General features: G+C 42.9%; 1 protein-coding gene across 7 annotated transcripts in view; it reads right to left on the reverse strand.

The window, feature by feature from the left end:
* Positions 1–399: 399 nt before the first annotated feature.
* rasa3 (RAS p21 protein activator 3) overlaps positions 400–14,749 on the reverse strand; it is a 29,279-nt gene continuing 14,929 nt past the window's right edge. The window contains exons 5-25 of one of the 7 annotated variants that reach the window (XM_028954841.1): positions 14,157–14,233; positions 11,814–11,894; positions 11,253–11,325; positions 10,032–10,105; positions 9,678–9,782; positions 9,429–9,585; positions 9,094–9,242; positions 8,495–8,609; positions 8,311–8,385; positions 7,454–7,577; positions 7,010–7,116; positions 6,693–6,770; positions 6,297–6,374; positions 6,080–6,153; positions 4,925–4,972; positions 4,015–4,133; positions 3,483–3,565; positions 3,100–3,308; positions 2,885–2,988; positions 2,601–2,784; positions 400–1,866 (exon numbers count right to left, since the gene is read on the reverse strand). In XM_028954841.1, the coding sequence (XP_028810674.1) occupies positions 1,791–1,866; positions 2,601–2,784; positions 2,885–2,988; positions 3,100–3,308; positions 3,483–3,565; positions 4,015–4,133; positions 4,925–4,972; positions 6,080–6,153; positions 6,297–6,374; positions 6,693–6,770; positions 7,010–7,116; positions 7,454–7,577; positions 8,311–8,385; positions 8,495–8,609; positions 9,094–9,242; positions 9,429–9,585; positions 9,678–9,782; positions 10,032–10,105; positions 11,253–11,325; positions 11,814–11,894; positions 14,157–14,233 (2,190 nt within the window). In that variant the 3' untranslated portion in view covers positions 400–1,790. Of the gene's footprint in view, positions 1,867–2,600; positions 2,785–2,884; positions 2,989–3,099; positions 3,309–3,482; positions 3,566–4,014; positions 4,134–4,924; positions 4,973–6,079; positions 6,154–6,296; positions 6,375–6,692; positions 6,771–7,009; positions 7,117–7,453; positions 7,578–8,310; positions 8,386–8,494; positions 8,610–9,093; positions 9,243–9,395; positions 9,586–9,677; positions 9,783–10,031; positions 10,106–11,252; positions 11,326–11,813; positions 11,895–14,156; positions 14,234–14,749 lie in introns of all 7 variants that reach the window. The other 6 variants (XM_028954840.1, XM_028954839.1, XM_028954845.1 and 3 more) reach the window with 6 other exon arrangements.

Genomic DNA, 14,749 nt, shown 5'->3' on the forward strand with positions numbered 1-14,749 from the left:
TTCTGATTACGGGCCGCTTCCTTCTTTACATGAAACCCAACGCACTATTCATTTAGCCTTTAGCATTATAAAATATGATTTCTAGAGAACCTTTTTTATATTCATCTGGTCATTATTTTGTAGCTGACTAAATGAATAAATGTAAGTCAATATTATCAGCGATTGGAATATTGTGCCTGATGAATCATGCCTGATTCATGCATGGTTACTGATTTCTGAGAAATCCCTGCACATTTTTATAACATCATAACGATAAAGTGATGACATTTCTGGGTGAGATTTGCAATTAGAAACATTGCCAAAGAAAACACACTGACACACAATATTCTGCACAATGGTTTCTTTCATTAGGACAAATTTTCATGTTGCATTTACACTTTTTATAATACTCTTCATATATTTATATAAAATACACTAAACTCCCTTTTTAAGGTGTCTTTTTTAATAAAAGGTTGTTCTTTTTTTTTTTAATTGGCATAGATGATGTATCAATTTGTGACCGGCCACCCGGTCAGTTTGGACAGTTCGGGTTCCACCTGGCAACAATATCATTTGCTGTTTTAGAAAAAAAAAAAAAAAAAAAACATACAAAAATAAATACTGACCTGTTCAGAATGGATTACAGTATATGAAAACAGTTCCACAGTAAAAACATGCACGGCCGAATGGTTTTTTACGCACACACTCACTGAAAGGAAAGTAGGGCAACAAACATATCACCTTCATACAGGAGAACAACACTTCTAACCAGCTGAAAACAACAATACTCCGATCGGGTCATAATAACTTTTTTCTCAGGAAGCACAAGGACAACACCAGATGGGAGAGAGAGAGACCAACGTCTCCCTACTCTCCCCCATCAATTCATAATTAGGAATTCCTTTGTCATTCAAATGAACTGATACCCATGCATGCATACACACACACTCTCAGTAACGCACAATATAGCTATTCATAGTCAGTTCCTGTGACATGGGACAAAATTACAAAATGCTTTTCTTGCATTTAGAATTTGATAAAATACAACACAAAAAGTAGAAAAAACACACACTGTTCTTTTGCTTTTGATTTTTTCTAAAATGTGTTTTTAGATTGGATTTAGAAAACAGTGACGTACAAAAATAAATGTCTGCAGTGGTCTAAAGTGTTATTGTCAAATTTCATTTGTTGCACTCTGCTACTGAATTGGCTGAGATGAGAAATTTGGCATGGGCTAAAACACATGATTAAAACAAATTTGAATAATATTTCAAATGGCAAATTGTTAACTCCCAAAAGAGGCTCAAAAGTACTGATGAGCTACACACACACAAGAAAAAATGGAACAGGAATGCTCTCAAAATGGCAGAAAATACTGCCAATATACATTTCCACCAAGGGAAGGTGCATGCGGACAGCACGCAGATTACTGAAAAAGATCCGGCTTTGCAGATGCCCTGTGGTACAACCCTGACGGTCACTGAGGCCCTCCGCTACGCTCATGCCGATTGGAGCCCGTGTGTCATTTACAAACCCTGTGCATCGCAGAGGTCAGGGGGTCTTGGGTTTGGTTAAAAAAAAATGTTTTAAAATATTGTCCACTGATCCCAAAGACATTTAAAGTGCATGGCTCTTGGCCACCAAGTTCAAAGGAAAAGCGGTGGATTAGTTTTGAAAATCGAAAAATAATATTGAACGATTAGCTTGATACGACATCATCCTCTTCATGATGCTTGTGAACAGCGGTACCCAGAAGTTACACTGAAAATGCTGCCATATGTTGCTCATGGCCCAGTGGGGCAGTAGGAGGTTTAAATGGAGTAGGTGGAGCTTTCAGACTGTTGGCGAATGTAGCACTGGAAGCTATTATCACCAATTGGATGTTCTCTGTAACACAAACAACACGGAATACATGAATAACGGCATATCGCGATTCAAAACTAGTTTATTACGGCAAAAATGTACATCACATATTATTATGGACACAAACGCACCAGCCCTTTTTGAACATGTTTTAAATGTGCCATCATCAGGTGCTATCACTTTATCGTCCAAGCATATGGGGGTTATTAAACCTTCTGTCACACAGGGCACAAGGACGCTAGCTTAAACCCAAGGCACATTTGGAACTTCAAAATAAACTTTAAAAGTTTTTTTCTATGAAATGAAAATGAAATAATACCACAGACATTTGTATGTAGGCTCAAAATAATGTATATATAATGTACCATATAATAAATAACTAAATAGTTCACTTATTTGTCAGAAAATATGTCTTTTTTTAACTTTATTGAGGAAGTGAAAAGTGAAACTGATTGTTTTTGTCCTTGTGATAAACAGCATGGCAAAGCACACGGTGACACCTGTGAAAGGCGCCCAGGGTTTTGAACCCGCAACCCTTCGGTTTTGAGTCCACTTCTTTGCCTTCTTTACCACTACTGTCCTCCACTGTCTCAATGCTCCCTTAAACCAACTTCATTTGACTGGGAGGAGTATTTGCACCTAACGCAAATACTAAAATAGTATTGCCCAATAAGAGGCAAAGTCAGTGCATGGCGTTGTGGTGAAATACTGATAAGATGAAAACATTCTTTTGGATTATAACTCCAAGTGGCACTTACTGGCTGCCGTATTTGGTCTTCCGGAACTTGTCTCGTTTGTATTGTGTGTGCTGCTGCTCCAGCGTCTTCACGGCGGCCACAATGAGTTTGAGGGTCTTGTAGGTCTCCTGTGGGTCGTCGATCACAAAACTCGAGTACTCCTCCTGCTCCGGGCCGTCGTACACCGACTTACTGCCACAGGCCTCTGAACAAAACAGGTGCACCGTAAAAACACGACAAAGACAGCACACAACATATATATTTGAGATATGTAAGCATGCACACATAGAAAGAAGGTTTCTGACCTTGCATTTTGACCAGTTTGGACATGTATGTGCTGAAAAGGGAGTAGATCCTCTCTGTCTCTCTGTCTCCATCCACATCAAGCTGAATGTTGGCGGGAACGCCCCTATCAGAACACACCCGCTAGCATAAGCATCATCATCATCATCATCAACCATGTTTTCCTATCCCTGAGGAGTTCGAAAGCCGACCCCGGGTCAGCGCTTACGGGACTCACCCGGTGCAGGGCGTGCAGCCCGGGGCGGAGTCCGCCGACACCTTGCAGCAGAGCCAGTGGCCGTTGAGGTAGGCGGACGGGTGATAGGTGCTGAGCCGCTTGCGGTTGCACTGGCTGACTTTGGTCAGGATGTCGATCCAGTCGCGCGCCTCCACACAGTTATTTGCCTGGATGTACAGGGCCCGCTCCGGCTGGATCACCTGAAACATCTGCAGGAGGGGAAGCAGGGACGACGGAACTCTTGAGCCTTTCTTATTGTATTGAAGAACATTCTGTGACAGTGAGTGCAGTTTTGGAGTCCATCTTCCTCAGCACAATTTCATTTTGTTCTGGTTGTACTGTTAATTTTGCAACTGAAGCACTTAGCTCTGCTGGGAACTTACATTCTTCATCTTAAAGGACTCCTCCTCCAGCCGCTCCACAGCGAGGATGTTCTCTATGGGGATGCTGCAGAGGGCGCCCTCACCTGGACAAACCAGAAAACAAATGGTCAGAGGAAGAGGCGGAGAATGTGCACTGGAGGGGGGAGTTCAGCAATCTTTCTACTGGGACGTTCTCCAGAACAAACTCAAGCGATTTTAACAACCCCACTGTAAACAACCCCACTGTTATTATCATCGGTGTATATGTGTGTATGTCTCTCTCGTATCTCTTGTGCTTCACTTTTGATGTGTGTGTAGGGGTGGGTGAATTTGTTCCATAGCTTCTTGGGTAAATTTCCTGGAGGGGGGGTTTAATTACAAACAGATGCCTGTGTCCTGGTATCTGAACTCACAACTGAAGCCCCTTCACACAAACACACACACACACACACAGAGACAAACAGGGAGCGAAAGAGGCCCAGACAGATCGAGATAAAGTTGGAAAGACAGAGAAACCATCAACCTCCCCTAATAAAGAAGAGTGTAAACAAACCTTTTGCGTTACCTTTAGTTTTGTGATAGGTGAACTCGTGGTTTGTGAGACGAAACCACCTCTTTTTAAAGTTTTTCATGCCAAAACGATTTCTGCCTTGCGCTCTTTTAATCATAAATCTGCAGCAACACGATGGGAGAAGAAAAGAACAAGTTAGAAAAAAGGACAATGAAGAAAATGTTCAACCAAACACTGGAATCCAAAGCTGGGTCATGAACCTGTGCTCCATTATTCCCATGATTTATGTTCATCCACATGCCATTGTTGGAACAACAGGTCAGTTTGTAGGGCATGGACTAAGCCGACTATTCTATTAACATTCTGCTTTTAACAGGGGATCAGCCACCAACCTGACCTGTATATTTCACAGCAATGAACATTGTGCTACACGACCATAACATTTCTCTTACAAAAAAAAATAAAAAATCAATACCATGGAAATTTTGGCATTCGGACTTTAAAATTAGCTTTATCAGCTTGTTTAATTTCTATTATAATTAAATGTCTCTTTGACTACCCCAGATAGCTTTAGCGTATTCACTAACACTACCACAGAATTGTTCTCAAAGTTTATCCAAAAATTTGAAATCACACCATACCAGCTATTATTTCACATCAATTTATGATGAGCTTAAAATGTCACAATAAAACCATGAGATGACATAAAAGATCCTTGGACACTTCGTCATTGATATATTTAACACAGAACTAAATATTACAGTAAATGCCTATGACACCATGCTAATCAGGGTGACAGGGTCACTGTGGTAACAAGGGACAGCAGGGGCGTAAAGGAGAACAGAAAAGCCACATACAGTCTAATGTTTTATGTACAAATTAAGATGAAAGGCCAAAGCAGGGTCACAGAAAGGTCGAGGGTCATGGGGGCCATTCATCATTTGGATCTTACCTGCAGGAACCCTTCCCATCAACCCTCGTTATAGTGAGCTTTACACTCCTTTCCCCAAGAGAAAAAGCGCAGAAACACAGAAAGAGCTCAGACCCCAGATTCTATTTTGTGCTAGGAAGCCATTAAATGTGCGTTAAAAGTCATTCACACACAACAAAATAGTTAAATGTCCTATATCGCCCAGGCCCCACTATCACAGCGTATACAAAACCAGTCAAAAGTTTGAATGCACCTACTCACTTATGGCTCTTGCATTTGTATATATAAGTTTTGCATGTATATGTAAGTGTTAATGTAATATGATGTGTATGTTTGGACCTTGAGTCTGCAGAATAAAGTATACAAACAAGGCAAAAAGCTTAACATTTGCGTCTCTCCAAAGCCGGGAGCTTTTGCTGTGACGGCAGCATTTCACACTCTTCTTTTTACCACCTTAAATTAGACAACAAGGATGGATTTCCAACAGTCCTGAAGGCTTATGATGAACACTCTTATGTTAATGAGCATCTCACGAAGCAGATTTTGAAGATAACAATAGTGAACAAAGGAGTCGAGAAGGTAAAAAGAGGCGACTCAAACATACTTCACTCTCATCTGCTACAAAAATTCTTGCATTGGATTCTTCAAAGTGGCTCCATCTTAGTCTCCACAACCGCCACAGAGTAGGTGTGTGCAAACTTTTGACTGAGTGTAAATACAGTACACAGCAAAAAATCGTGGCACAGACGTAGCACACGGGGAGTGTTAGTTAAAGTCACACGAACTTCGTATTCTGGATTTATAGAAGACCCCATAACATGGAAAAAATTTCCTCCGTCACTTTCTATATCAGCAATGCTACTTGTTCTTCTCTCTCACACTACTTACACATTCGTTCATTTTGCACTTATGTGCTGTACTGTTCTCAATCTGTGTGTTGTGTATAGTTTTTTGCACTGATATATCATATTGCTCTCTATACTGTATATTGTACTGTGTTTGAAAGACACCAACGGCCCGAACCAAATTCCTAGTGTGTGTTCTGATTCTGAAATAAACAGCTCAATATCTGTACCTTGGAAAAGAGGAAATAACCACCAACCCAGGCCTTTTTGTAATTATTTCTGAAACCCAGAAGATGAGCTGCCATTAGCACTGAGGAGATGTTTGGCTTACCCCTCCTTCAGCATGATTGGCGTCTCGATGCTCTTCTGGTCCCATTTCCCGGATGATGAGATCAAATCGAGGAACTGTAGACAGAAGGAGAAAAATCTGCTCTGACTCAGTGGCCACAGGCCTCTCAACAATGTCCAGCACTATCATCCCGCCAAAGTGGCACATTGCACCATGAAAGTACTCTAAATTCACCCCACCAGCACAGAAAAAAACTCACATTTTTGACTGCATCTGCATATTTCTGTTCATTGAAGTAGTCATAAAATGCAGCCATGTAGGACTCTTTGAAATTGGCCTGAGGAGGAGAGGGGGAAAGAAGGAGAGAGGATTATTTTAGGGACTTCTTAGAGCATGTTTAATCCACAATAATCGTTTTACTTCGGTACACTACATACTATACCATATTAGAACACACAAAAACTGAATAGTTCCAAATTCGGTGAAATATATTATACATGGCCTTAAAGCACAAAAAATCTGCTAAATCTGCAATCGTACAGGCAACCTCCAACATGTCATGATGGTATAATTAGAAAGTAATAATGATCTGGTTCAGATGATTATTTTTAAGCCCATTAGGATACAAGGAGGGCAAACAGAAAAACTGTCTCACAGATTTGGACTTGGCCAGGCTCCCCAAGGTCTGGATGGTTTTGGAGATGAGGGTGAGGGTCCGAGATGTGCAGGGATCCTGTAGGGACACCAAAACAATTTGCACATGAATACACACACCCACACATCAGATTGTTTCACGCGCATTTTTTGCAAAGTCAGCGAAAAATTCAAACCAGTAAAATCACAAAACCTGTATCGGAATCTGTACTATAAACACAGGCACAGAGGTAAAAGGCAAATACAGTGTCCCGTGTGTTATGTACATGTTATCTACATATGTTCATCTTCCCCATTAAGAAAATATGTGGCCCTCACCGGGTGATGTGGCCGCAGTTGGAACAGGTTGGGTGACAGGATCGCTGGAGCAAAGAATCGCAGGAATATAAAACTACTGACCGCTGTGTACCTCACGTCCTGGTCCACTGCAAGATCACAAAAAAAACAAAAAAACGCAAACAATAAATTAAATCCATGACACTAATTGCAGCGTGCACCATCCATCAAGATGCAGTGTGTGACAGCAGCCAGGAGATGGCAGTATGTTGTCAATGATTTTTTTTTCACAAAAAGCTGACACTCAACGAACAGGCAGCAGTGAGAAATGTTGCGGAACAAGGGTGACACAACAGGGATGAGGTTAACAGGTTTAAATGTACATTTTTTATTTAACAGGAAAAAAAAAACTTAATTCACTTTATAGCAAATATCCCTTCAGGCTATGCATATCAAGGTCATGGTTCTCGAGACCCTCGTGGTTACCTTGGAAACGGGTGGCGGCGGACTCCCGCAGCGAGAAGAAGATGTCGCACATGACGGTCGGGCAGCGCACGCCAGAGGTGGTGATGACGTTAAAGATGCGGTCCACATACTGCCGAAGGTTCTCCTGCGAACGGGCAACAGAGGGCGGAAACGTTACCAACTTCACCAACTTTCACAACGCAATCTGCAGACCACAATATGATGCGTATAAATCTGATGTTTACACAAAAAACTTTCTTATATCGAATTAATTTGAGTTACATAACATTTCAATACATTCCGCTGGAATATTGTATTTCTAAATCGCAGTAAAGTAGGCATATGATTGCTGGACCCGCCCACTGTCCTTAGAAAGGTTTGTGATAAACCCCATGTGATATACATAAGCAGTGGCACAGATGGGTTTCGGAAATCATTTCCACCGTTTGTTCACTTAATTGCGACATGCTGAGGACCGGTGAGGTGCGTACACACTCACACACACACACCTCACTTGATGGCTGCCCTCATTAAAATGACTGCGCTGCTTTAGGGTTTCCGAGTGAGACACACCCTGTCCCTCAAACCACATCCACAATTTTGTTTGCACTGGTTCGTGCAGTAATATCCGAGTTGTTATTTATCATGTATGGTAAGATATTACTCATTATGAAGTTACTACACACACACACACACACACACACACACACAATTACACTGAGCTGATAAAGGCTGGCACACATAAACATACGCGTACAGTTCCTGAATAACAGGACAGGCCAGCTTAGTGGGAGAGGCAGTAATCCATAACTTCCTACGCACAGACACGCACAGTTATCACCCCAGTCCTCCGGGCACACACAAAAACACATGCTTACTCTGTTGGTATCGAGGTTCTCAGATTCCTTCAGTTTGACAGGGTCAATCTCGCAGGGTTTGTGGTCTGTGCAGATCTGAGCACATAAACAGGAAGGAAGACCATTTCACAGATGCTAAGAAAATAAAACTGAAAGTAAGAGTCACAGTTTACAGCACAGAATGTCTAATGTGAAGAATACGCACCTCGTCAATGATAGGTTTGAGTGTGACCTGCAAATAGTGCATCCCTGCCAGCTTCATGGTCTCATCAATGCACTTGGATGTTAGTGAGTTCCCTCTGAATATGGTGTTGGGGTCCCTAAAGAAAGTCAAGAACCGTATATTAGCGCTAATAGAAACATAATCTAGATCCTGGCGTTCCATCTGCGATTGTTCAATGCTCGCAATCAGGCAGCTCCATCTAGTGGTGCTTCCTTATATGGTCCTCTTGATAAAACGCCGGGAAACTATTCTGATTATGGAGGCATTAAAAAGCATGGACCTCATTCTTTACTGCAACCCCCCTGGACTGTTTTCTCTCTTTCTTCTGCTACTAAAAGAGCCTTTATCCCTGCTAACGAGTCCCTACATCAACCATAGCCTACAACCCTTGGAAACTGACCCTGTTGACCTTTCAACCCTGGCCTGGTGCTTGATGTTTTTGTAGAAAAGAAGCATAAAAGTGTAGGTTACATTTGTTCAGAAATTAGCACTGCTTATGACATGCTTGTCTATTGGATCACTTGAAATTATACATGTACATATGTATGTGTGTTTGTGGGGGGGGGGGGGGTGTCACTCACTGTGTGCGGTTGACCTCAGCGTTGGCGATGGCACTAACAAAAGGCACGATTTTACCATAGTGCAGGAATAGCCGCACTAGCGGAACGGCTGCCTCCTGCTTTTCACGGCACACCTCACCCAGAATATGTGCTGCTGAGGTGGACACAGGCTGAGGAGGTGGAAAGGACCAGATGTTACCACACACACTTTACTGAACGCCAAAGACTCGCATACCGACCCACATCACACACACCTTCATTTATTCGGTATAAATGCAATACAAATGAAAAATACATAATGCATTGCAAATTGTGATACATACACACACTTGCTCACAGACATGCAGAACACACACCTCCACGTGTGCGGACTGTAGCAGCAGGTCTCGCAGTGGGCTGTAGTGTTCCGAGGGGAAGACATGGTCCTCGGTATAAATTATGTTGAGTCGCAGGGAGCCCAACTCGTCTGCCTTCACTGACTTACCCACGTTGTCCCTGGGCTGCAGGAAGTACCTGTGGGAGGCGAGACCATCATTTCCAAACATCCTGAAGATGAGTTTAGGTTGCATGATAAATCCGAATCAGGCTAAAGTGAATTTGCTCACCATGCTTCGTGGACGCCCGCCTGTCCTAAAACCCTCAGTGGCACCCGGACACCTCCCAGAAATTCATCTCCAAATTTCAGGTTACTGGCATTCCACAGCTCCACTCTGATGTAAAGAAATAATAATAATAAGAGAATCAGCCAGACAGTACTGAGAACGGAAGAAATCGTCTGGAGAAATCATTAATCCTGATGCCTGTGTGCTCGAAGCAATGCCATCGTATGAAACGTAAATGGCTCACTCTCTCTCTCGCACACACACACACACATACAAACACTATACTCCATTAAACTTTTACCTTTTTTACATACAGACTGCGGTATATGCAGTATTTTGTACAGAAAAATAACTCACCGCAGGGCAAGTTTATCTACATCCTCCTCCTCAATGTCAAACTGTCGTTTGGTGTAGCTGAGGGGTCTGGTCACCTAATTGTGCAAGAATAGAGTTTTTAGTTATAAATAAATGCCCACTGAAATTTTTTTAAATATATGCACTAGTTACTTTGCATGGTGCATTATTTGGCAGGCCCCAGACAGACAGCGACATAACTAATGGGAGCAGCATTCGGCAAGGCTTGTTTGGAACAATGACGCTAAGTGGAGCAGTATTTGTCAAGGGGCTCTGTATGGAGTGCTGCATGGCGCTGACAGCACAGCTGGTTTGTGGCTGGTTCTGTGGCTGGGGGGAAAAAATGTGGGACCCGGCAGCGTGACAAACCCACAGAAGCTTCGGCATGATGGATGAGCAGGCGGGAGGTTGAGGGGGGGCATCAGACATAGAGAAAGTAGGATAATTGTCTCAGTCACAGACCCAATCAATGGAGCGGATTGTGTGGCCTACTCTGTCCCCTGAATCAATCATACACTTTGTCTTTGTCAGTATCTGTGTGTGTGTGTGTGTATATGTGTGTGTGCGCGAGTGTGTGTGGTATGGAGGGATGTAACTGGCTGATTCTTGAAAGGTGACCTCCAGTCAGGTAAACCCTAATCAGAATGACAACTATGCAACAAAATGGCAACACAAACTAATTTTCTCCACAGTGGTTGTAGGCAAGGACAAACATGAAAGTGTGACACAAGCTGATAAAAAAAATACATATCAACCGAAAAAGCCAAATTTGGTTTAAGAGGATATGGGTGTGGTGGAAAGGCTGACTTATCCTAAACCACAACCGGTTGTCTCAACTGTACAGTAGATAACAAAATACGGATTAAAGACCTTAAAACTCCTGAATTTCCGAACACTTCCCTCAGCTAAGCCACGTGTTCCTACCTGCTCACGGCTCAGGTCTTTATCTGACCTTCAGATAAAACAGGCCAGATCGTAGCCTTGACATTCACTTCAGATGCACTGACCCTGAAACGTTCAGCTCAATTTCTCACACGGTATGCAGGAATAACGTCCCTCAGACTTAACCAGGGTCACATTTAGGGTGCATGAAAATATAGCCTAGAGAAAACAGCATGTAGTCTTGGTACAACACGTTTTAAATGCTGATCATTTTCATTCTGTTCAGCTGCCCTTGCACGCAATTTTAGTTTTTTCTTAAACACTGCCCGTGAACATTCCTACCTCAAAAAAGAAAACCTCATCAAACTGCGGGTTGTTTGTTCTTCGCTTCACCTTGGTTTTCTTGGCCTCTGACCTGAGAGAGCGAACAAAAAGAGTCAGATCAGAGATGACACAGATGTCACAGCACGCAGTGACATGCAATGTGAAGCACAGAGTACTGATTTGTTTTCACAACTTCAAGCATGAAGGAAGTGTAAGGTAGATCATACACAGAGATATAAATGCCTAAGCTGCCTGACTAAAAGTGAAAATTACTGCTTAGCATCGACTCCAAGGTGCTTAGATTCAAGGATACACAATCTTAAGTGTCTTAGAATAAAGTACAGTTTTTTTCTTTGTATGATAAAATACACAATTGTGCTCTTAAATTATGTTCTTAAAATGAAATTACAACCATAAAATAACCTGAATTGCCTAAGTATACTCCTTGTGTGATCTGCACTGTATTTCCAAAATCTATTAGAATTTTGTTCAGAGATAATTTGAATATTTCTCAAATCATATCAATATAGAGTCAGAGTGTCTTTAAAAGCAAATAGATCTATTTGGGAGGACTCTGACCTGGAAGGGCCCAGTAACGATACTGCAGCGTAGGGATCACACTGGCCATTAACGATGGGCAGGCCTTGGCACTCCAGCACCCTGAGTGGAGAAAGGAACAGCATCACCATAGCACGACACAGCATGACACCTCAAGTAGACACACAACTGAGACAGACAACAATTAACCCCCCACCCAACAAAAAAAATTGTGAATTTATGCATTTTTGTCCTGACTTTGATATGAGGTACAAACAGAAAGTTCTGGAATGTCTTTAGGCTGGTCAAATATTGTGCATGTTGCCAGACAGCACTGCATTCCCACCATATAAGAAACTTGCCTGTCACAGCATAACAGCACAGTAAAATCATACATCTATCCGTAACAACCTCCTGCATCCCCGGTGGACGTAATCCTACATGTTCTCTATGTTTAATTTCATATGCACTTTTATTGGTGTAACGTAATGTAAATGATTCATCCATCAAGGTGCAACAAGTGGTGCGCTGAGGCAGAGCCCCGCCCTCTCCCCGGTAGTAAAGCCGATGACATCAGGCAGATTACATTTCAGCTTCCTGTGACCGTCTGGCACACGCAGTCAGATAATCTGTCATAATATGCACAGACGTGTTCTAAAACAAACCAAGTGAGCAAAACACACAACACACGCGCAGACACACAACACATACGCACACAGTGTGTAGCTAAAACATTACGGCATGATTGATGTCAAGCAGATCTCCCAGCTAAGCCTGTTTATAATAGCCCAGTTCAGGCTGCACCTAAACACACCCACACATATAAACCCTAAAACACATTCATTCACTCATCCAGATACACACACTCACCTTCAAACACTACAAAGAACAGATTTATACACATGTATATGAGAATCTATGCACATTCTGTTGTCACACACACACACACACACATGTGCACACTTGCCGACATTTGACCTCCAAGTGCAGTGAGTCTTGACCCAGAGTAGATCAGAGAACAGAGCAGCAGCCCAGGGCCTGCAGTCAGATCAAAGCAGGCCACTGCTCTTAAAGTCACGATGGAAAAGGATAAAGGACGACTGATCCTAAATCAGTATGAGACACGTCTTGCAAATAACGACCAGAGCCTGCTCTGTTTTACTCTCAAATCATTTCAAAGAGTTTGCCTCAGTCACAAAAATGTAAAAAAGAGCAGGAACCTCCCCATTCATCTGCTCAACAAGTTCACTGTTCTTGACAGAGCCAAAGGTTCTGGTAGCTTCAGGATGCACATTCCCCTACTGCTTTGTTCTAAAATGGGGTGGGCCGAAATAACGACCGTAAGCTCATTAGCCACAGTAAATCAAGGCCGGAGTTAGGAAAGTCCACTGGTAATTCTGTCAGGTGTAGATATGCAGGTGTGTGTATAGGTTGATGTTGCTTTCTAGAATAGCATATAGCATGTAACATATAAATACAGCATATAACATATAAATGCACACTGGCATCACGCATCACGCTCAGCTGCAAAAACAGCACACGTCTCCATCCTGATTCCCGACTCCCCCCTACCCTTCATACACACACACACACACACACACACGCGGCCACACACACACACTGAAAACACTTTGTCTAATGAGTGAGTCAGCCTGTCTTAAAATAAACTGTGACAAATCCTCCCTGGGCATTTTCACGCCACTCAAACGTGTTGCTAGGTGACAGAGGGACGTTCCTTGCGGCCGATTGGCTGCTGTAGTGGTAGCGCTGTATTGCACACTCTGTGGCAACCAGTTCAAAACAGTTCATTATAAAATATGGGCAACATGGAGGCAGCGGAGTTAAGACGAACACACAGCGTTACAGCGGCCAAAAGCCAGAACAACACATCGTGAAATTAATTCTGACAGAAATCGGGTAAAGGAATCAAGAAGAAGTGTCCCCTTCCTCCCTCCAGGAAACCAATGGGGGTAATGTTTGGATTTGGAAGCCATTTTGTTCCGAGCCGTTCACGGGGAGCCCGAAACGAGGGATAAACAGAGTCAGCAGGAAAAAACAGATTTTCATGTTCTCACTGCATCTTCATGAACCCACCTCACCCAACTGTATAGTGAAACCTCACACTAAAAAAAAATTGTTTTTTTGCAAAGAATTGTGGGTAGTGAAGAAAGCTTTAAAGCCCCTTAAACACAGCACTGGAACCCACCAACTACAGAGAGAAGTCCAGTTTTGTCTCTATTTTCAGCAAAATAAAGAGACCGCATGGCTTCAGCAGCCTCGCCTGGTCAGAGAACAATGGGGAGCGGAGATCTGTCTCACTAGCCGGGCTATGTAGACAGACAGGAAGTGAGGGCGGGAAGCGACACTTGTGATTGGCTGACTCACCGCGTGGCCAGCTTGTGGCAGACGACCCCGCTGTCTGTGATGACTTCACTGAGACGGAGCTCCAGGTGTACCTTCCCCTGCAGACAAAACAACATCACCATGGTAACTGATGCAGACATGATAAAAGGACAATCAGCCTCTATGAAAGAGGCTGTCTCAGTGTGTGTGTGTGTGTGTGTGTGTGTGTGTGTGTGTGTGTGTCTTCCAAAACCACTAGTTTGGAAACAGGGTGGCACTGTGGAAGTCCAGTCGAGTTCATCAATGTGCAACTCCCTCCCCTTTCTCTTTCACTGATCCCCCTCACACTAACACACACACACACACACACACACACACACAATGTGGCCATTATTTAGGGATGGGAGGACACTTCCATCTCTCCATCCTTCACACGCTGCATCCTTCTTCAACACTACTTTGGAATACAGCTGTGAGTGTGTGTGTGTGTGTGTGTGTGTATGACTGAAAGCTGTGAGTCCAACTCTTCAGTGACTTCTCACTGACTCACACTGACTTCTCAAAAAAATGATATTATATTACATTATATAGAGTGTCTGTTATTGACCCTGGTGTTGAGTTGGCCGAAAAAGACT

Source organism: Denticeps clupeoides, chromosome 15 (assembly GCF_900700375.1).
Source record: "Denticeps clupeoides chromosome 15, fDenClu1.1, whole genome shotgun sequence".
In the NCBI taxonomy this organism is placed as follows: domain Eukaryota; kingdom Metazoa; phylum Chordata; class Actinopteri; order Clupeiformes; family Denticipitidae; genus Denticeps; species Denticeps clupeoides.